Source organism: Rhinolophus ferrumequinum, chromosome 4, assembly GCF_004115265.2.
Source record: "Rhinolophus ferrumequinum isolate MPI-CBG mRhiFer1 chromosome 4, mRhiFer1_v1.p, whole genome shotgun sequence".
Classification (NCBI taxonomy): domain Eukaryota; kingdom Metazoa; phylum Chordata; class Mammalia; order Chiroptera; family Rhinolophidae; genus Rhinolophus; species Rhinolophus ferrumequinum.
In genome coordinates, this window is record NC_046287.1 from 103,973,226 (window position 1) to 103,995,804 (window position 22,579).

The following is a 22,579-nucleotide window of genomic DNA, read 5'->3' on the forward strand; positions in this document are numbered from 1 at the left end:
ACAGCTCCCTGGCCCATGCTGGTGTTATGAGCCTTGCGCTCCCCCGGCTGAGGCAGTCGGTCACCAGTCGTTGGTCGGCCGCTCACGGCAGCTCACGGCAGCTCATGGCAGCTCATGGCAGCTCATGGCAGCTCTTGTCAGCTCTTGTTTGCTGCCGGCCATTCACACTGGCCACCGACCACTCATGGCGGCACAAGGCAGCCCACAGCAGCATGCAGCAGCCCGTGGTTGCTCACAGCAGCCCAGCTCCAGGGAGAACTGCTGTTCACAATCTTAGCTGTATAGGGCGCATCTCACTGGCCCATGTGGGAATCAGACTGGCGGTCTTCAGCATTAGGAACACCGTGCTCCAACCGCCTGAGCCACCGAGCCGCCCTTATATCTTCTATGGTTTTTTTTTTTTTAATTTTATTTTTTAAATTTATTGGGGTGACAATTGTTAGTAAAATTACATAGATTTCAGGTGTGCAATTCTGTATCACATCATCCATAAATCACACTGTGTGTTCACCACCCAGAGTCAGCTTCCCTTCCATCACCATACTCTTCTATGTTTTTAAATTCTGATAAAATACACTATTGTAAAATTTACCATGTTTTACTGTTTTAAGTATACAGTTCAGTGGCATGAAGTACATTCACAAATGTTTTGCAAAAACACCACCGTCCATCTCCAGAACATTTTCATCATCCCGAACTGAAACTCTGTTCCCGTGAAACACTAATGCCCAAGAGCCTTTACCCCCAGTTCCCAGTGACCTCTATTCTATCTTTTATCTCGATGAATTTACGTATTCTAAGTATCTTAAATAATTAGAACCATAAAATATTTACCCTTTTGTGTCTGGCTTATTTCACATAGCATAGTGTTTTCAAGTCTCATCTATGTTGTAGCATGTTTCAGAATTTCCTTTTTAGGCCTGAGTAATATTCCATTGTATGTATGTATGTATGAATATATATATATATATATATATATATATATATATATATATACACACACACACACACATATATCTACGTTTTGTTTATCCATTTATGTGTTGATGGACACTTGGGCTGTTTCCACCCCTTGACCATTGTGAATAATGCTGCTATGAACATTGGCACACAAGTATTCATTTGAGTCCCTGCTTTCAGTTCTTTTGGGTATATACCTAGAAGTAGAATTGACCGATCATGTTAATTCTACATACAACTTTTTGAGGAACCCCCATACTATTCTCCCCAGGGCCTGTACCATTTTACATTCTGACCAGCAGCGCAGATGTATTCGGATTTTTGTACATCCTCACCAGTACTTGGCATTTTTCTTAAAAAAAATAAAATAACATTCGTCCTAATTGCTGTGAAGTGGTATCTCATTTTTTATCTTCAGTTGTAAAAAAAAATCCCCACATACCATGAAGTTTGCCATTTTAACCATTTTTAAATATTATCATATAACAGATCTCTAGAACTTTTTCATCTTGAGAAACAAACTCTACCCATTAAATAACAATTCCCCATTTACTCCTCTCCTCAGCCCCTGATAACCACCATTTCTACTTTTTGTTTAGATGAATTTGATTTCTTTAGATACCTCCTAAGTGTGATCATACAATATTGTGGTTTTTTACTTAGCACAATGTCCTCAAGGTTCATCCATGGTGTAGCATGTAATAGGATTTCCTTCCTTTTTATGACTGAGTAACATTCCATCATATGTGTATGCCACATTTTGTTTATCCATTCATTTGCCCTTGGACATTTTGGTTTCATCTGCCTCTTGGCCATTGTGAATAATGCTGCTGTGAACATAAATGTACAGATACCTCTTTGAGACTCTGCTTTCAATTCTTTTGGATAAATACCCAGAAGTGGGATTGCTGGATCATATAGTAATTCAATTTTTAATTTTTTGAGAAGCCTGCGTACTGTTTTCTATAGCTGCTGCACCTTTTTATGTATCCCGACCAACAGTGTACAAGGGGTCAAGTTTTTCCAGCCAACCAACCAACCAATTTCTCCTCACCAACACTTGTTACTTTTGTCTGTTCGTTTTGACAGTTGCCGCCCTACTGGATGTGAGATGATATTTTTTGGTTTTGATTTTCATTTCCCTAATGACTAATGATGTTGAGCATCTTCTCATGTGCCTATGGTCATTTGTATATCTTCTTTGGGATTGGGGAATTATCTATTTAAGAACTTTGTCTATATTTTGTTGTGTTTTTGTTGTTGAAATGTAACAATTCTTTATATATTCTGGATATTAGTCTCTTACCAGATATATGATTTGCAAATATTTTGTCCTATTCTGTGGGTGGTGTTTTCATTCTCTTGATACAGTGTTCTTTGCACAAAAGTTAAATTTTTTTTCAGCTTTACTGGTGAGTTTTATACTTTAATATGTTTTCCTGTTACTACCAATTAGTGTCCTTTGTTTCAGCTTCAACAACTCCCTTTAACATGTCTTGTAAGGCTGGACTAGTGTTGATGAACCCCTTCAACTTTTGTTTTCTGGAAAACTCTTACCTTCTTTAATTCTGAAGGAAAACTTTGCTGGGTAGAGTATTCTTAGTTGGCAATATTTTTCTTTCAGCACAAAAGTTTTTTATTTTGGTGAAATCCAGTTTATTTCTTTTTTCTTTTGTGCTTTTGAGGTGATATCCAAGAAATCCTTGCCAAGTCCAATGTCATGACACTTTTCCTCTGTTTTCTTCTAAGATATTTATAGTTTAAGTTCTTAAATGTAGGTCTTTGATCCATTTTGAGTTAATTTTTGTGTATAGTGTAAGGTAAAGGACCAACTGAATTCTTTTTTTGAAATAACTGTCCTTTACTCATTTAACTGTCTTGGAACCCATGTCAAATCATTTGAGCAAACATCAGAGGATTTCTGTCTGGGCTCTGTATTCTGAGCCATTGGTCTGTATATCTGTCTTTATGCCAGTACCATGCTGTTTCGATTTACTGTAGCTTTGTAGTAAGTTTTGAAATGAGGAAACATAAAACCCCTCCAGCTTTGTTTTTCTTTTTCAAGACTTTCATCCCTTGAGAGTCTAAATGGATTTTAGGATAAGTTTTTCTCTCTGCCAAAAACACCCTTTGGGTCTTAAGAAGGATTACATTGAATCTACAGATTGCATTAGGGGTACTGTTGTCATCTTAATATTAATCTTCCCATCCATGAACATGGGATATCATTCCATTTTTTTATGTCTTTAATTTCTTTCAGCAATGTTTTGTTGTTTTAATTGTACAAGTCTTTCAACCTCTGGTTAAATTTATTTCTATGTATTTTATTCTTTTTAATGTTATAGTAAATGGGTTTTCATAATTTTTTTGGAGGGTTCGTTAGTATATAGAAATGTAACTGATTTTTGCATGTTGTTTTTGTATTTGGAAAATTTGCTTATATGTTTTCTGTATAATGTCATGTCATCTGCAGAGATAATTTTACTTTTTCCGTTTGCTGTTTGGTTGCCTTTTAGTCTTTTTCTTACCTAATTGCTCTGGCCAGACTTCTGGTACTATGTTGAATTAAAGACTAATATAATTTGCAAATAATTATAATTTTCCTGTTTTCAAATTTTTATATCATTTATTTTTCATATAATTTCATTGGCTGGTACTTCCAGAACAGTATTATATGGTAATAATAAAGTATATTCTTATCTTATTTTTTATTTTAATGATAATGCTTTTAATATTTCCCATTAAGTTCAGTGATATCTTTTGGTTTGGTGTTATATATTATTTATATGTATAAATTCATCTATACCTATTGTATAGAGAATTTTTATTCTTAAAATTTTTAATTTGTCATTTTGACTCAGAACTATTAAAAGTGCCATGAACATATATTGTAGAGAAGAATTCACTTTGGCTTTCTTTGTAACTCTTATGGTACCTAGTAAGCTATTAGGCTTATCAGTGAGAGAATGATGAATGTTTTTCTTGATTCACTTTGAAATGCTTTCTTTGTGATTTTCTTTGAATGTGCATAAACTTTTCTTACCAAGTACTGGTACTTTCTTGTTATAAGTGTCAATATTTATATTTTATGTAACACCTTTTCTTTGTTTTTTTCATGAGAACAAGTATTGTGTTAATTGCTTCTCATTGAATCAAAATAAAGACCAAATAAAAGAAAGCATTTGTAATTTATAATGATTGTCTTAGTTCTTCTGGGCTGCTATGACAAAAATAGCATAGACAACAAACATTCGTTTCTCACAGTTCTAGATACAGGGAAGTCCAAGATCAAAGCTCAGGTGTCTGATGAGGGTCTGCTTGTCAACTTCTTGCTGTGTCCTTGTGGTGGGAGGGGGAAAGGAGCTCTCTGGGCTGTGTCTTATAAAAAGGGCACTAATCCCATTCACGAGGGCGCCAATGTCATGACCTTACCACCTTCCACAGGCCTGCCTCCTAATAGGATCTCATTGGAGGTCAGAATTTCAACAGATGAATTTTAGGAGTCCATAGACATTTGGTCCATAACAATGATGGAGTATCGCAAGGAAACTTAAAAGTTCATTAGAAACTTGCTGAACTCTTGGTGTATAGGTAAAAATTGCCTGGTAATAGTTTAGAAGTTAATAGTGTATTAATTGATTTCACATCCAGTTGTCAGGAATTCTAAGAAAAACCCTTGGGGAACTTTTTATGCCATTTACTCTAGGGAAAATTGAAGCTCAGAGCAGTGAAGTTATTTGCTTAGTGTTAAATAGCTAATTAGAATTGGCTTGATGTAGAAAAGTGGCTAAATAGAATAGATTTTATTTGGATAATGTAGAAGTGGTCATCCTTTAACTGGATTGTCTTTTCTTTATGGGACTAAAGAGTTTGGTGGTAGAAATATATTCTCAATGATACGTAGAAGTGACCAAATTTATTTCTAGTCTAGGATTTGAAAGTAGCTGTTATGATTGAGGAGTTATTCTGTTTTGAGAAGTGGATTACTGTGGACAACTAACTGTGTGATAAGGAAAGTCCTATTCACTGCTCCACTGTTTTCTTCTGAGAATGATGATTTGATACCTAGCAGCCACCAGAGGGTACTGTGAAGTTTCTAGCTTTTCTTGTCCCGGAAATTGTTGTATTCTGCTTTAGTTAAGCTAAAACATAGAAAGGATTCAGAGAACTAAGCATTAAAAGCCTATGCGTTTCATAACATTGGTAGATTTATATCTCATTCCTCTGAAAATTAAATTGATGAGGATACTTCTTACCTTGTGTGGCACGTAAATATTAACTACAAGTTCAACTTCATTTTGTTTTTTAAATCCCCCTTTAATTTGGCACTTTGGGCTTGATATTTCTTCCTTTTGGTACATGTGTATTTTGAATATTGATTTGGTTATTTTATTGAATGACTGTGGTCTGTTTTTAATTAAGAGCTTTGCTATATTTTATTGTTCAATACTTAAATTACATATTACATAGTAGTCATGAATGTGCAAATCCTGACCTCTACAACATCATTCATTTGAAATCACTTGATTCATTTGAAATATGGTATTAGAGGAGAGCTCTACGGATACCCTGGGCACCAGAAAGAGGAACCAGTGTGTCCTAGAGCAAATTAAGCCTGAAATGACCCTGGAGGCAAAAATGACAAAACTGAAGCTGTTCTACTTTGCGCACATCATGAGAAGGCAGGGATCTTTGGAAAAGACAAGAATGCTGGGAAAATAGAAAGCACCAGGAAAAGAGGAAGACCAAATCAGAGATGGATTGACTCCATAAAAGAAGCCATGGGCACAAGTCCACAGGAGCTGAGCAGGGCTGAGGAAAGGACACTGGACATCCCCCATCCCTATAGCAGAGCCCGGAGCTGAAGCTGACTGGCATGTTACCCACACAGCACTTCCTGGCTCTGGTCTTGGGCCGCTTGCTTTTGAGGATTGGTTTTAAGGGAGATAATGCTTTTACATCATGGTGTTGCTTTAATGTTTAGCTGACATGAATATTTGGCTCATAATAAGCATTAAACAAATGCTCACTATGACTGGAAGAATGTACTTGTATTTTTTTTAAAAAATTGAGTTAGTTGTAAAAATTTTGAATCAAATGTTATGCAGCATATTTCCGCTTTTAAAACCTTCTGTAGCTGTGCTGTTAAAATGTTTTTCATGTTTTCTTAAAATTAAGTGAAGACCTTATATGAAGATTTCTCCTAGCATATGCTATTGTTTTACCATAAAGAAATCTTCCTTATTGAGGAGCTATTTTAGGGTAATGTGTACATATTTTAATTTTTGTAAATATACTTAAAGTGTCTTAACATATGGAATAGTAATTGGTAGCTGGATCTTTGCTAAAGCAAATAGTCACGTCACCCTTTAAATTTTTAAATAGAATTATCCATTTTCTTTAAAGCAGATACAGATGTTATCTTTTCCCATTTTCCAATATTAGCATGTCTTCCATCCCAACACCAGCACAGCTTCTGTTCTAAGAGGAATGAAGATTCGTTTTGGAATCAAGCTTTGTACATAGTGTTTGGATCCTGAACCTTGGGTAGTTTTAATTAACGTGTCTGAGCTACTGTTTTATTATAGAAAAAAGTTAATATCTATTGTATTTAACTCAAAGGGGTCACTGTCACAGTTAAGTGAAAATAAAAGTTTCCTATAAAATACTGTATAAGTTATTTGAATACATTTCATTTTGAAATGAAGGGGATATGGTACCCTCTGGCCACTAGAACTTGGTTTAACCAGGGTGTTTAATGTTCAGAGAATGACACAGTATACATAAAATAAGGAACTAGATTACAAACCTTGATAATTAAATAACGATGTTACTTTAAAATGATTCTGGTAGTTAAAGTGAACATACTGAGTTTTGCTTTTTGGCTTTTCCATCAGTATTTGGGACAATTGAGTGTCTTCTCTGCCCAGGCACTGTTTTAGGCGCTAAACAGTCGATGAGAAGGCAAGTTACTTATGGTCTACCCACAGTGTTTCATATAAAGTTGGTATCCCCCCATTTAATACCTGTGAAAAGTGCTTATCCTGTATCCCTCTTGCATCCGGAGAGTGCTTTGTCAACTTCCTATGATCTTCTGTTTTGCCCATTATTTATTCAGCTGCTTAGCTGCCTAAAATTCTTTGTAAATCAATGTGGAATCTAAAGTGCAACTTGTTGAAACCTCCCTGATTCTTCCAGCAAATTACTCTGTCAGTACGGTGTGATCCTTCCAGAAGTTTTCATGAATTTACGTAAAAATGTACTTTGGGAAAAATATTTGTGTGTGTGTGGTTAGGTGGGGTTTCGGGAACACATAATATAGTGGTAATGCTCTGTGTTCTGTAACTATTTTTCAGTTAACTGTATATCTGTAGATCCTTTCATGTTTAAAAAAACCTAACCCTAATCTGTTTCTTTTTTTTCATCTGTCACCGCCCTTATTTCGGGTATCATGTCTCACCCTCTAGTTGGTTTCTTTGCTTCCAGTCTTCCTCTTATAATCCATTTCCCACACAACCAGAGTGGTCTATTCCAAACATAGGTGAGATTATGTTGTTAACTTTTTGGTGAAAATGCTGCAGTCTTTCCTGTTACGATAAAATCCAAACTCTCACCTATTTTGTAATTCATGATTTTTGATAGCAAGGCTGTTTACTTGTTTTGTTTGTTGATTTTACCCAAGTGTCTTGTGCATGCTAGGTGCTCTGTAAATCTGTTGAATGCAATTAATGAGTGAACTTGTTGGCTTTGGTGAGTTGTTCTGTGCCTGTTTTTATATCTCATGCTATTATTCCTCGCCTACTTGTTCCAGCCACATTGGCTTTATTCTGTTGCTTGAATACACCAACCTCAGTCTCTTTAGGCTTCTTTTTGGAGGAACTGGAATGTCCTTCATCCAGTTTTCCCACAGCTGGATCTTTCAGATTTCACTGTAATTGTCACCTGCCCTCAAAGAGGTCTTCTCTAGTCACCAAAGTAGTTATCTCTTTATCACTGTTATCACTCTATTTTTAAAAAAATTTAATTTAGCTTTAAAATTTAAAAATAAGTGAGAAATTCTTCCCTATCACCCACCAAAGTGATACTTACGTTAGTATATTCACCTTCCAGAGGCTCTTCATAGCAGTACAAGCAAATGACAACATATATGAAGTAGTAAGTGTTCTTAAACTACTCTTTAAAAAAAAACAAAAAACGGCTAAGTAGCTTTATTAGAGAAAGAGGATTACAAAGGGTGTAAGAATTGGCACTGGGGCCCTTAAACCTTTAAGACCTATACAACCACTCTTTCCTCACATTCTCAGGTTACCTGCTCTGAAAATGAGGCTACCATGTATAAACCACTTCAGATTCCCACCCATCCCATCTACAGATTACCTACAATCTAGACTCACCCTTCCTTTTTTTTTTTTCTCTTCTAGTTTTTCTCATATTTAGACTCTGAGACTAAAGTGATTCATGTTCAGGACTAGTTCTACTACCGTCCATGCGGTGACCTTGTCCTCTCCATCTGCTCAGGAACTTGATTTCTTTTTGACTCTTCACTGCTAGCTCTCTGCTGCCTTCGGCTTCAGCACAGCCCTGCGTGCATAGTAGGTACTCAGAAAATACTAGGTGAATATAGCAGAGCGATGAAGCGTTTGAATTATTGAGTTATAAAGACCTGGGTGTGCATTCTAGCTGTGTGACTTGGGCGTGTTAGTTGGTATCTTTAAGCCACAATTTCTTAATCATTAAATTGGGGCAAATATTGTAGCTATATTAAGGGCTGTTTTGAAGATGTAACTGAAAAGTTGATTGTATTTATTTCCTGTGGTATTGCAGCAAATTACCACAAACTTGGTGGTAAACAAGTTTTCTTAAAGCAACAGATTTATTCTCTCAGTTCTGGAGGTCAGAAGTTGGAAGTCAGTGACGCTGAGCTCAAATCAGGGTGTCAGCAGGGCCATGCTCACTCTGGAGGCTCTGGGGAGAATCTGTTCTCGCCTCTTCCCTTCTGGTGACTGCGGCATTCCTTGGCTGCCTCGCTCTCCTCCACTCTGTCACACGTTTTAGGCTTATAATCTCCTCCCCCCTCCCTTTGATAAAGGCTCTTATGATTGCATTTAGGGCCCACCCAGGTCACCTCCTGTTTAAATCCTTAACCTTAATCATATCTGCAAAGACCCCTTTTCCATGTAAGGTAATGGTTACAGGCTCCAGGATTTGATGTCTTTGGGGTCATTATTAGACTGATACATCGATAGAAGGTGCACTGTGTAGTGCCTGGCAAATAAGGATTTAAGGGTTCTGGGTGGGTCAGGAAAGATTCAGATTTTTAGACGAATTTAAGCTACAGTTACATGGGAGCCAAGGAGGATGAGAAGAAGGGATTTAAAAGGAAAGGTAAGGGAAATTAAGGATTAGACCATATCATTTTATTATATGGGATAAAGATGCAGACAAGGGATTTTTGTTGTCAGATTTTGGTTATTTTTCCTGTTGAAATGTGTGTAGGAAGATTTATCTGTTTTCAGTGTTTATAGTGTAAGTAGGGTGGTGGAGGTGGAAATATACTGCATGTTACTACTGAAAATTGAATAATTAGCTTTTTATATTGCAAGAAGTTCCCATGTAAACTATAAGAAACGGTTAATGAATGAGAGAAGATCACAGAATGGATACCAAAATTTTCCTGGATATCGGATAAGAATCATTCACATTTAGAATAAAAAAGAAAGAAAGAGTACTTAAAGATTCTTTGAATTAGAGTAACGTAAAAAGTCATGTGCTGACACTGGTGTTTTTCCTTTTTTCTGTCTCCTTCGTAGGTTGCTGGGCATGGACACAGGTGCAGTGGGAGGATTGGAACTGACTGATCAGACTCCTGTTGTGTTAGGGAGCACGGCGATGGCAGCTAGTCTCACAAATGTCGGGAATTCATTCAGTGGTCCACCTACGCCTTTAGTTTCCAGATCTAATAAATTTCAGAACTCATCGGTGGAAGACGATGATGATGTTGTTTTTATTGAACCTGTACAGCCTCCCCCACCTTCTGCTCCGGTGGTAGCTGATCACAGAACCATAACACTCACATCTTCAAAACACGAGGAACTCCAAGGAAATGATTCCACAGTTCTTTCTTCCTCAAAAGAGTTGGCTTCTCAGAAGGGGAGTGTAAGTGAGACAATTGTTATTGATGATGAAGAGGACATAGAAACAAATCAAGGGCAGGAGAAAAATTCCTCCAATTTTATTGAATCTCGGAGACCTCCTGAGACTAAAAACAGAACCAATGATGTGGATTTCTCCACTTCCAGTCTTTCAAGAAGTAAGGTAAATGCAGGAATGGGTAATAGTGGTATCACCACAGAACCAGACTCTGAAATTCAGATTGCTAATGTTACCACCTTAGAGACAGGTGTGAGCTCTGTGAATGATGGGCGAGATATGAACTTAATGATTACTCATGTAACATCACTGCAGAATACCAGCTTGGGAGATGTCTCTAACGGACTGCAGTCAAGTAATTTTGGTGTTAATATACAAACATACACCCCATCTTTAACTTCACAGACCAAGACTGGAGTAGGACCTTTTAATCCTGGTAGAATGAATGTGGCAGGAGATGTATTTCAGAATGGAGAATCTGCAACTCATCATAATCCTGGTAAGCTGTGAGTGGTCTTCTACCCCAAGTAAATGAATTAAACTTTGGCTGGTTTGTTTTTCATTGTAGTAATTGGTGCCACTTTCGTTAGTTTATTTATGTAAGATGTGTTAATTCTGTTGACTTCTGAGTTTGAAATCTTAGCTAATAAGAGATGTAAAACCATGTATAGTATTTTTCCACAATTACTAGAAAATTAGTCACAGAAATTTATGTCTAAAGGATTAAAAAAAAATACTCCTTATATTTACCACCACTAAAATCTAACAATTTAGCACCTTATGTGTCATGTACTCACTTTTTGCTAATATATTTTTAGTTGTATTGTTTTAATGTGTAAATAGAGAAGAAAAAGATAAAGAACACTCTTAAGGAGCAATATAATGTATAATAATTGCATTTGATTTGTTTTTACTATCTGTTTAATTTTGACTTCTATCTGATTTTAATTTTTACTTATTAGCATTTTATTATATTTTTTACATTTGAAGCTTGGTAAATTTTTTGACTGTTTGAAAATTTTTTCTGTAGGCAGCTTTGCTCTGTGGGCACATAAGAACCCTGGCTTTCTCATCACCATGTCTGTATATGTCCCTTTCTCCTTCACCTGCTCCCAAGTATTTGTGTCTGCCTGTGCCTCATATACCACTCTCTGTGTCTGTCTCATTCTTTCATCATTTCAGGCTCATTAGCAACTTTATCAGCCTGGGAATTGTGGAGAATAATAAGAAATGACTAAAACCTAGGCAGTGTAGACTGCCCTGTGAAATGATAGTCATTTTTCTTTTTTTCTTATTCTCTTTTTGGTTATGAGAGTTATGTCTAATATTAAAGAAAGTTTGGAAAATCCATAATTAAAAAATGAGGGAAAAAGTCCCCTATTATTAGCTAAAGATTAATGCTTTGAGTGGTTGTCTTTCAGTCTTTTTCCTTTTTGTTTTTTAACTTGGTGGAAATGCAGCTCTTTATAATTTTGCTTCCCATTTCCCCCCCATTTATTATTACATTGTATTAATACCATTAACATTATTTATACACAAAAGTCTTAATGGCTGTACAATGAGTGTGAATATACCACTCCCATAATTGGCTTTTCCTATATTTTGCTATTGTAGGTCTATGATAAACATCTTTGTTCAAATTTCTGATTATTTATTTATTTAAATTTTACTGGGGAATATTGGGGAACAGTGTGTTTCTCCAGGGCCCATCAACTCCAAGTCATTGTCCTTCAGTCTAGTTATGGAGGGTGCAGCTCAGCTCCAAGTCCAGTCTCCGTTTTCAGTCTTTAGTTTCAGGGGTCACAGCCCACCATCCCATGCGGGAATTGAACCGGCAACCCTGTTGTTCAGAGATCACGCTCCAACCAACTGAGCATTTGGCTGCCCTGATTATTTCTTTAGATATAGTCCTAGAAGTGACGTTACTGGGCTAAAGGATATCACTACCCCATCCCCCTAAAGATTTTTGTTATAAAAACTAAATTTAGTTTATAGTGATTCTGAAAGAAAAGTGTTCCTTATTTTACTCAGTTTTGAAAATTTTTCATGCCTCCCGGGACCTTTTCCGTGTGTGTGTGTGTGTGTGTGTGTGTGTGTGTGTGTGTGAGAGAGAGAGAGAGAGAGAGAGAGAGAGAGAGAGAGAGAGAGAGAGAGAGATTTTATGTATGAGTGTTTTTAGGTTGTGGAAATAATATTGTCATATGCCTTCCAGAAAGTTTTTGCCAATTTATATTACTACCAGCTGTGTATTAGTCTTTCATTGTAACCTTCTAGCTCACATTAATGTTTGAGATATGATAATCCTCAAATCAGTTTTAAAATGGCTATTTTGTCTTTCTTGTAATTATAAATGTATTAAAAATATAAAAGTATGGGGCGGCTGGTTAGCTCAGTTGGTTAGAGTGCAGTGCTCTTAACAACAAGGTTGCCGGTTCGATCCCCGCATGGGCCACTGTGAGCTGCACCCTCCACAACTAGACTGAAACAACTACTTGACTTGGAGCTGATGGGTCCTGGAAAAACACACTTAAAATGAATTTTTAAAAAAGTTAAAAAAAAATAAGAGTATGAAACAGAAAATAACATTCAGTCTCATCATTGAGAACGGTGCATTTAATTCTAACCTGAGATCATAGGATAGGTGTAGTTTTGCAAACTCTTCCCTCCAACTACCCCTTTAAATACCTAGTGGTCGATATTAAATTTTTGACTGTATCAAGGATATATGTTTGATTTTGTTAAGTCTCTATTTAGCTCGGTTCCAGGTTTTACTATTCAAATAACTCTTAAGAATATGCTTACGAATGTGTCTTGGGATGCTTATTTCTGTAAGAATGTCGTTGGGTCAAAGGAACATATGATCATAAGAATTGTGTTCTTGTTTACTCAAACTCTTATACGAGGGAATGTGAAGTACTCATGAGAAAAATTAAACAGACATACCTGCTGCTCTTGTGTTTTGTGAATTAGCTCCTGTGTTTATGTGCTGTCTTTATTTGTAATAGTTATAAAATCTTGGCTATTTGTACTGGCTCTTGGATTGATTAAGCTGCTGCACTTTGATGTCCCTTATGTAAAATAGAGGGTTTAGATAAAATTCTATTTCTAAAATTATTTTGGTGTTGGAGGAGGTGAAAATTTGAAAGTAGGAGAAATGTAAGGCCTGAGATATGTATAAAGGGAGTGATTACATTATTTCTACAGAGCCTAAAACTAAATTGAAAAATGTCATTTTTTTCTAAATCAGGTTAATTGATGCTCTTAAGTTTAAATAGGTTCCTTTAAGTATGTATGTAAATGATAAGCCTACAAAATTGAAAGTCCTAAGGAGCCAGTATTTGTGTTGCAAAAAGCTATTACATCTAGCATATGTTCAAATATAATTTTTGATTGCAGGCCCTTCAGAAAATGGATTGCTTGTTCTTTCAGTGATTTTCTTTCTTCCTCTTCATTAGTATCGTTACCGATTTATTAAAACTGTTCAGTTACCCTGATGATAGCAGGAAAGAGGATTCCAGAATGCACTCTGTTTACTCTCTCTATATATATTTGGGGAGGCGGTTGTGGAGTAAGGTAAAATCTGAATAGCAGTGGATATAGCCTGTTGAGACCTTTAGGTTGTGGTCTGGGTCAGAACTAGGAAGGTGCCCTCTTCAGGTTTTTGTAGTAAAGAAGTTTCCCTGAGCTCTGAATCTCTTTGTACTTACTGTGGAAGGAATAAAAAGCATTCATAATGTGGAAGGGCAGTTCTTATATATGCAAGTTCAAAATTGAGAAAAAACTCAAATGGAAAAAAATTACAAGAGATCAAAATGGTAGAAATTAGAAGCAGTGGCCTGAAAAGTTGCAAAATGAAAAAAGCTTATGGTATTGGTGGTGTAGTGAGGTCTGTGGGACAGTGACGACGCGATAAGTTGGGGACTGCAGCTGAGAACCAAAGAAGCTCATTGTTAGAGAAAAGCTGAGGACTGCGTCCATGCTACTTGGTGCCTTCGATGCGGTGCGACGCTGGCACTGGCGGTGCGGCTACAGCAGTGCGTGGGATTGGTTACTACATGCCGGCTTACCGTCATTTCTGTGGGACATTCCAAATTCCTGGTGTTACGTGGCATATTTAGAAGCTACGGAACTATATGTATTTAAGAAAAGCTGTTCTTAAAAAGGTGTTTTGAATATAATTGTATACAACTTTTAACAGACCTGTATTATATCTGTCAAAGTTTCTGCTTTGTTAAGGTTTTATATTTTTATGTTGATGTATGTGTTCCTCACTTAAAGTGATATTCTGCAAATTAATTCCTTTAATAACTAATGGCTAATATTTTTTAATGCTTCCTGTGCACTAGTCACTATGGTTTATTACATGTATTATTTCATTTAATGTTATCATTCATGTGATGTTGGTACCATTTCCAGTTTAGAGAAGAGTTAGGCACAGAGTTTAAGTAACTTCCAGGTCTAGTAAGTGATGGAGCCTGAATGCCAACCAGCCATTCTTACTCCAAAACTTGTGTCCTTTACCTCTCTGCTGTGCTGCTGCTTATTAATATTTTCAACGTGTACAGAATGGGAAGTTAAAACTGTTTCTCTGATGTAATTTTAGTGTGTGTAAAAATCTGTTTCATTACTTTTTCTTGTGCATTTTGTTTTTAAGATTCTTGGATCTCCCAGTCAGCATCATTTCCCCGTAATCAGAAACAGCCAGGGGTGGATTCTTTATCACCAGTGGCCTCGCTTCCTAAACAGATTTGCCAGCCTTCAGCCCAACAGCAACCCACTAAACCAGTTAAAGTCACTTGTGCAAACTGCAAAAAGCCTTTACAGAAGGGACAGACAGCTTATCAACGAAAAGGATCGGCTCACCTCTTTTGTTCTACCAGCTGCCTTTCCTCCTTCTCTCACAAACCTGCTCCAAAGAAACTCTGTGTTATGTGTAAAAAGTAAGGTTTACTTTTTAACATAATTGCATATAGTTGAATATTGGTGGCATAAAATTTTAGGAAAATTATTAGAGTCTTAGAAGTGAATCACTGTGTTTTAAAAATTGGTAAGCTAGTTGGTTGAATCTTAAAGACAAACTCAAACTTGTAATGACTTTGTAGGTTTCTCTATCAAGCCCAGGTGGCTTAGGACTGAAAGGTTTCCTATTTGGATAGGCTTTTGGTTGACTGAAATACTAGGCCCTTGCAATTAAGTTTATCTGTAATCTCCATTAGACGCCTTGAATTTGTAAAAACACAAATACTTATTAATTATAAGAATTTAGTTCTAACCAGATAAAATTGTTAAGCAATTTATATGACTAGTTCTGCATTAAAATAGATTGACTTTTACACTGCCTTCATATTAAGATTATTTAAATGACAAGTCTTTGCATTTTACATGGTTTTATGTGTGTTTTGAGTATTCTAAGTCGTTAGAATACTCACTGATTCAAGACAGATACCAGTTTTTTGAAAACCTTGGAGAGACGGGATGCTCTCTTTTGCAAATTTTTAGGTCTGGCTTCACTAGTTAAAAATAAGAGGAATCTGGTATATTATGTGTAAGGTCAAACCAGGAGGATTTGTGTGTATATCTCTTGGAACAGCCCAAGTTTGTGAAGATGTTTTTGATCTTACAACTTTGGAAATGGCTTAGTGCTCTGTACAAGTTTAGTACATTCAAATATTAGAACAATTGTACATTTTTTAGATTGCTTTACAGTAGTAGACTTGCATACTGCAATATAGGATCTCAAAATTCAGAATTAAAGGAAATGCTTCAAAGGTTATCAGTATTGTCATTTCCTAACATTTCTAATTACAATTAGAGAGCTGTGTAGAATGGTATTGGGGTTATTTTGGTCTGTGGGAGTGTCTTCAAGTTCAGTTTTCCTCTTTAGAATGTACATCATGTTCCTGTGATCTAGATATCTCATGCTTTCTACTAACCCAAGAGAGGGAAATTGAATAGGTATTGTAAATTTATACTTCAGTAAATTGGACCTTGGCATTAAACTCTATATAAATAATATAAATATTAACAGCTTTTTTGTTTTTAATGTGTTTCCAATATTTGAAAGCCTTGTTAAGGAATTTGAGGGCATATTAGATAGTGGATTTAATAGTATAAAATAGTTTTGCTTCGATGGAAATTAAAAATATCAGTTATTATTCTTATGTTTGCTTTTTTTTAATAGAATTTTACTTTAAGTTTTTCCTCTTATTTTCAGAGATATAACTACAATGAAAGGAACTATTGTTGCCCAAGTGGATTCAAGCGAGTCGTTCCAGGAATTCTGTAGCACGTCTTGTTTGTCTCTCTATGAAGACAAACAGAATCCTACTAAAGGAGCGCTCAATAAGTCAAGATGTACAATTTGTGGTAAACTAACAGAGGTTTGTACTTTTGTGCTTTTTATCACTTAGTTCCAACTATTGGAAATATTTTCAACTTTATTAACATACTGTTATCAGTGAGGATATATAAACTCGATCTGATAAGTATCCCATTATGTAATCTCATTCTTCTTTAGGGAGAATGATTTAGGAAAAATTGAAAAATGATATGAATTGACTATTTTTTCCTGAGGTTAGGTGTACTCACAGACAAAACCAGTGTTTAAACAAATAGGCTGACTACATAAGGAAGACAGTCTTTCTTAAGAAGTAGAACAGTGTGTATGAAAAGAGGGAAGGTTAGCATTCCCATTGACAAGGATGGAAGAGACCCTCTGGCCTAACAACGTGCATATGGTTAAGGTATTACCACCTGTTTTGTGGCATCTAACCATCGTTTTTATTGGTAGTCACAAAATAGTCACGGGAATGTGAAATACAGTATGGGGAATATAAGCAGTAATGTTGTATAGATTATGTAGGGCGCCAGATGGGTACTGGACTTACCAGGTGGATCACTTCGTAGACTGTGTAGATGTCTGACCACTGCTCTATACACCTGGAGCTGATGTCAACTATAGTTAAATATATATATATATAGTCATGGGATGTAAAGTATAGCAGCATAGGGAATATAGTTAATGATATTGTAATGATGTCAGGGGTAGTAAACTTGGGGGGCTTATCACTTTGTGAGGGGTGTAAATCATTGTGTTGTTTTGTATATCTGAAACTAATATAAAAAGTGAAAAATAGGGGCCGGCCTGGTGGCGCAGGCGGTTGGAGCTCCATGCTCTTAACTCCGAAGGCTGCCGGTTCGATTCCCACATGGGCCAGTGAGCTCTCAACCACAAGGTTGCCAGTTTGATTCCTTGAGTCCCGCAAGGGATGGTGGGCAGCACCCCCTGCAACTAAGATTGAACACGGCACCTTGAGCTGAGCTGCTGCTGAGCTCCCAGATGGCTCAGTTGGTTGGAGCCTGTCCTCTCAACCACAAGGTTGCCAGTTCGACTCCCGCAAGGGATGGTGGGCTGCGCCCCCTGCAATTAGCAATGGCAACTGGACCTGCAGCTGAGCTGCGCCCTCCACAGCTAAGACTGAAAGGACAACAACTTGAAGCTGAACGGCACCCTCCACAACTAAGATTGAAAGGACAACAACTTGACTTGGAAAAAAGGCCTGGAAGTACACACTGTTCCCCAATAAAAGTCCTGTTCCCCTTAAAAAAACAAAACAAAACAAAACAAAGGTAAAAAATAAAGCGCGCACACACGAAGTAGAACAAGTGGAGGGAATATTTTTTGGCAACTTCACATTATTAATATGGTATTAAAAGTGTTTGCATTTGATGAAAAAAAAAGAAACCTGTGTATACATACCTCATTTGAATTATTTATAAGATTGGTTCTCTCTTCTCCATTTTCTAAAGTAGTGCACCTATTTATAGTTCCTTTTGAATTTGTCTACAGATTTCCAGAAGTTTTATACTAACACTATCCAAACTGGATTGTTTCATTTTTAGATGCCTCCAGAGAAATTTGTAGTGATATCAATGGGTCCCCCCACCACACATGTATTCCTTGTGTATATAAATACGGTTCAAAGAATAATGAAATGAACTTTGTCTTTCCTCTTCCCTGAAATAAGCCTTCTATAGAAAGATTGGGGCATTTTCTTTTAATTGGAATACCTCATTATTTGTCTACTTGACATACTCGTTTGTTTTTTAAAAAATTTTGTTTTTTAGATTCGCCATGAAGTTAGCTTTAAAAATATGACTCATAAGCTGTGCAGTGACCACTGCTTTAATAGATACAGAATGGCCAATGGTCTGATAATGAATTGCTGTGAACAGTGTGGAGAGTACCTGCCCAGCAAAGGTGCCGGGAACAGTGTCCTGGTGGTTGATGGTCAGCAGAAGCGATTCTGCTGCCAGAGTTGTGTCAGCGAATACAAACAGGTAATTCATGATCTAATCAAAACCTCCCTTTCGTTTGAATATTTCGAATTGCTGCAGTAGTTTTACTCTAACAGCATTTGTTAACTAGATTTATCTTGGAATCTCATTTAATTTCATCGTTGTCTTTACATCTTGGAAATGACCTATTTCAAGTGAATACTGAAATATATGTAGATTATTAGAAATAAACTTTTGCTTTTACACACAAGGGTAAATGCTACCAAAATGATTCCTCTTTTGAATTTTCCTTTTTGGATGATGGAGGGGTTGCAAATACGATTTTTTAAATTGTTAAAGCTTAGGTTAGGACTGATTATCTCATTTATTTTTCGATTTTAAGATTAATTTCATTTTCAAGGTCTTTTTGATTTAGTTTATTTTTGAATTTATACATATGGTTCAAAAGTAAAATGTACATAAAAAGATATACTCAGAGAAGTCCCGCTCCCATTTCTGTCTTCTTTTGGATCCTATTCATCTTTTATAGTGTCACTATTCAGTTCTTACTATTTTATGTTTTCTGTTCTTTCTGAAAAATTAAGGAAATACATAATTAATTTTAGTTCCTTGTTTTTCTGTGCAAAAGATAGCATATTGTATATACCATACTGCACCTTCCAATTTTCACCTCACAGTGTATCTTGGAAATTATTCTCTATCACTATCTATAGACCTTCCTCCTTTTTATGGTCTGGCTGCAAAAAATACATTTTCATGATTTTTGTGAGCTGGTTGTTAAAAACACCCATTATTAAAAATTAAATGATAGAAACTTATAGGTAAATTATATTTGTATTAATCTGCTAGGCCTGCCATAATAAAATACCAAAGACCAAAGGCTCACACAATAAAGGCTCAAACAATAAAGACCAAAGGCTCAAACAATAAAGACCAAAGGCTCAAACAATAGAAAGCTATTTTCTCACAGTTCTGGAAGCTAGAAGTCCTAGGTCAAGGTGTTTTTCGGATTTGTTTCTGGTGAGGCTGCTCTTTCAGGCTTGCAGATAGCTTCCTTCTTGCTGTGTCCTCACAGGGTCTGTCTGCTGCACAAAAGGAGACAGAGAGGGAGAAAGATAGATATATTGATCTCTGGTATCTTCCTCTTCTATAAGAAGACATTAGTGCTGTCTGATTAGGGTCCCACCCTTAGGACTTCATTTAACCTTAACTGTGTCCCAAAAGGCTCTATTCTAAATATAGTCTCATTCGGGGTTGGGCTTCAAGATATGAATTTTGGGGGGAACACAATTCAGACCATAATAATATTGAAAACAAAGAAAATATTCAAAACTTATCACTTCCTAAATATTTTATTACATTTATTGTATTATGTGTGCTCTTAAGATTATTTCCATCTACTGTATTTGTATGATGGAGATATTATCCATAATGGTGTACTTCTGTGCATCTTTTCCCAATTTCATATTCAGTTTTCTGTTGTTAGCCTGAAATTATCTATAGTGGGAATATTTTCATGGCAGATGCTACAAATTGTGGTGGATCCCCCTACCTCCCAAGAGCTAGTGGTTAACCACGTACAAGATAACACTTGTCTGTATGGTAGTTTGATTACTGCTGGTGATGGTATTTGGATTATTTCCAGTCTTTTGCTATTACAAATACTCTGGTACATAGATGCTTAATTGTATTTGCAGAGGTATGGTTTCAGGATAGATTCTTAGAAGCAGGATTGTTTGGCCAAAGGTAAACACGTGTTAGTTTGTTAGATATTATTTAGTTCCCCTGTGTGTTAGAGTTGTACCAGTTTGCATTCCTTTTAGTAATATTTTGGAAGTGCCTATTTCACAATAGCCTCTCCAACAGAGAATATTAACACATCATTCCAGTTGGTAAAAATGGCATGTTATATGTATAAGTATAGTTTTACGTAATTTGTATGCCTTTTATTAGGAATGATGATGAACAGTTTTTCCTATTTCAGACCTAATTGTCTTTTCTGTGAGCTATTTGTTTACATCTTTTACTCAGGTTTTTTGTTTGAGCTGTGATCATATCAAAATTTTTTCACATTAAATTGAACATTTAATGAGCAAAATGTGTCGGTAATTTGTTCATAAAACAATTATTTACCACCTACTATGTGCAGGTACTGTGCTAGTTGCTGGGAATAGTACCATGGAAAGTACAGTAGACTGAGTTCCTGCTTTCATAGGATTTGCATTGGGGTGGTGTACTTCAAATCCGTTAATATAAGGAGGGCTACCTGGTGATGGAAAGGTTCAGACTAATTATAATCTCCAGGACGCAGTATAGTGTTTGATGTTGATGACGTTGCTATCTTTGTTGTCTTCTGATAACCTAGAAGGTCTGTAAGAGTGCTGGCTTTAGTTGGCCTGGGTTAAAATTCTGGCCCCACCACTTAGCACCTCTTTCCCACGCAAACTACCTAACATCCCTTGTCCCTTGTTTCATCATTTGTGAAGTTGTGGGATAGTAATCCCTGTCTCATAGTATTCTTAAAAAAAATCAAATCTAAGTCTTTTACCTTGATTTTTAAGATCTTAGTGCAAGAAACTGAACACTACCAGTTCTCCACCAACCCCTTTGTGCTCTCTCCTAATTGCTATCTTCTTCCGCTTCCTCAAAGGTAACTACTAATTTTGACTTCTGACATCAGGGTTTGACTTGCTTATAAACTTTATGTAAATGGCATTAGTATGTATTGAGGTTCATCCATGTTACATAAAACTGATTGGATGCTTATTTAAGTTTTTGTCATGTAAAGTTTTTAATATTGTCAAATTTACAGTTTTATTGCTTCTGGATTTTGTTTCATATACTTTCCTCACTCCTAGGCTGCAAAGGAATACTTTTTAATGTTTTCTTCTAATGTTTGTAAGGCTTCATATAAATTTTAGATCTTTAACCCATTTGGAATTTATTCTGGTACACAGTTGAGTTATGGGCCAAATATTATCTGCTTCCAAATGACTGACCTTGAGAATCGTCATCTTTATGATGTCATAGTGTCCTATCATAGACCAAAGGATTTCACTCTGCTTGTTACATCAGTGTTCGTGTTAATTTTATTCATAAATATTTTCTTTTTGTTACTTTAAATGAGGTTTCTCTCTTCCATTATTTGGTGTGTGTATGTATACATACGTGTATATGCATTGTTTTTGAAATACCTTTTTTTTTTTCTTCCCCCTTTTTTCTGCCCTTCCCCCCCATTCCGGTTCAAGTCGTTTTTTCTCAGTCTGGTTGTGTAGGACCCAGCTCCCTGGCCCAAGCTGGTATTATGAGCTTTGCACTCCCCCTGGCTAAGGCATCAGTTGGTCTCCCGTCATCAGTCAGCTGTTCACAGCAGCTCACAGCAGCTATCCCCAGCCACTCACGCTGGCCACTGGCCACTAATGGAAGCACACAGCAGCCCAGGGCAGCGCACGCCAACCTACAGATGCAGCCCTGCTCCAGGGAGAGCCGTAGTTCACAATCTTAGCTGTAGAGGGCGCTGCTCACTGGCCCATGTGGGAATCCAACCGGCGACCTCGGTGTTAGGAGCACGGCGCTCCAACCACCTGAGCCACAGATCTGGGCCGGTATATGGAGCCAGGCCCGTATATGCAGTTTTAATTAATTTTTAAATACCTGTTACCTAACTAAGTCATCATTATTAATTGATTCTGGGATTTATTTTTGGTAACTCAACCATCGTCTTATCTGCAAATAGGGAAGATTTAAGATCTGCCTTTCCAATTCTCATTTCCAGTATTTTGTCCTGCTTGACAGTGTTTCCTAATAACTCCAATACAGTTTTAAATAGTGGAATTAGTAAATATCTTTTTCTTTTTCCCGTGAGAATGCCTTTGGTATTTCCTCATTAAATTAGATGCTGGCTTTAGGGTTGAGGTAAATATATTTTATCATATTAAAGAGTTATCCAGAAGTGTTTTTACCAGAAATGAGTGTCAAGTTTTGAAGATATTTTCAGTGTCTGTGGAGGTGATTATATGATTTCTCCCTTTAAATCTATTAATAGATTTTAATGGATTTTCTAATCCACTTGACCATTCTGTATTACTAGAATAAACTATCCTAGGTTATTATTGTATTTTAAATGTCTACTTCTATTTATTAATATTTTATTAGTACTTTTCCATTGGTA

General features: G+C 36.4%; 1 protein-coding gene and 1 non-coding gene across 6 annotated transcripts in view; both read left to right on the plus strand.

Moving 5' to 3' along the window:
- Positions 1-22,579, plus strand: part of ZMYM2 (zinc finger MYM-type containing 2) — a 94,450-nt gene that overhangs the window by 14,565 nt on the left and 57,306 nt on the right. For 4 of the 5 annotated variants that reach the window (XR_004422878.1, XM_033104765.1, XM_033104767.1 and 1 more), the window contains 4 exons: positions 9,771-10,609; positions 14,765-15,050; positions 16,325-16,490; positions 18,238-18,450. Coding sequence is in view for 4 of the 5 variants with exons in the window: in XM_033104765.1 (XP_032960656.1) it covers positions 9,771-10,609; positions 14,765-15,050; positions 16,325-16,490; positions 18,238-18,450 (1,504 nt within the window). In the remaining variant the exon portion in view is untranslated. The remainder of the gene's footprint in view (positions 1-9,770; positions 10,610-14,764; positions 15,051-16,324; positions 16,491-18,237; positions 18,451-22,579) is intronic. The other variant, XM_033104766.1, reaches the window with a different exon arrangement.
- LOC117021870 (U6atac minor spliceosomal RNA) lies at positions 16,769-16,893 on the plus strand. Its single transcript, XR_004422955.1, has one exon. It is a non-coding gene; the product is annotated as a U6atac minor spliceosomal RNA (small nuclear RNA).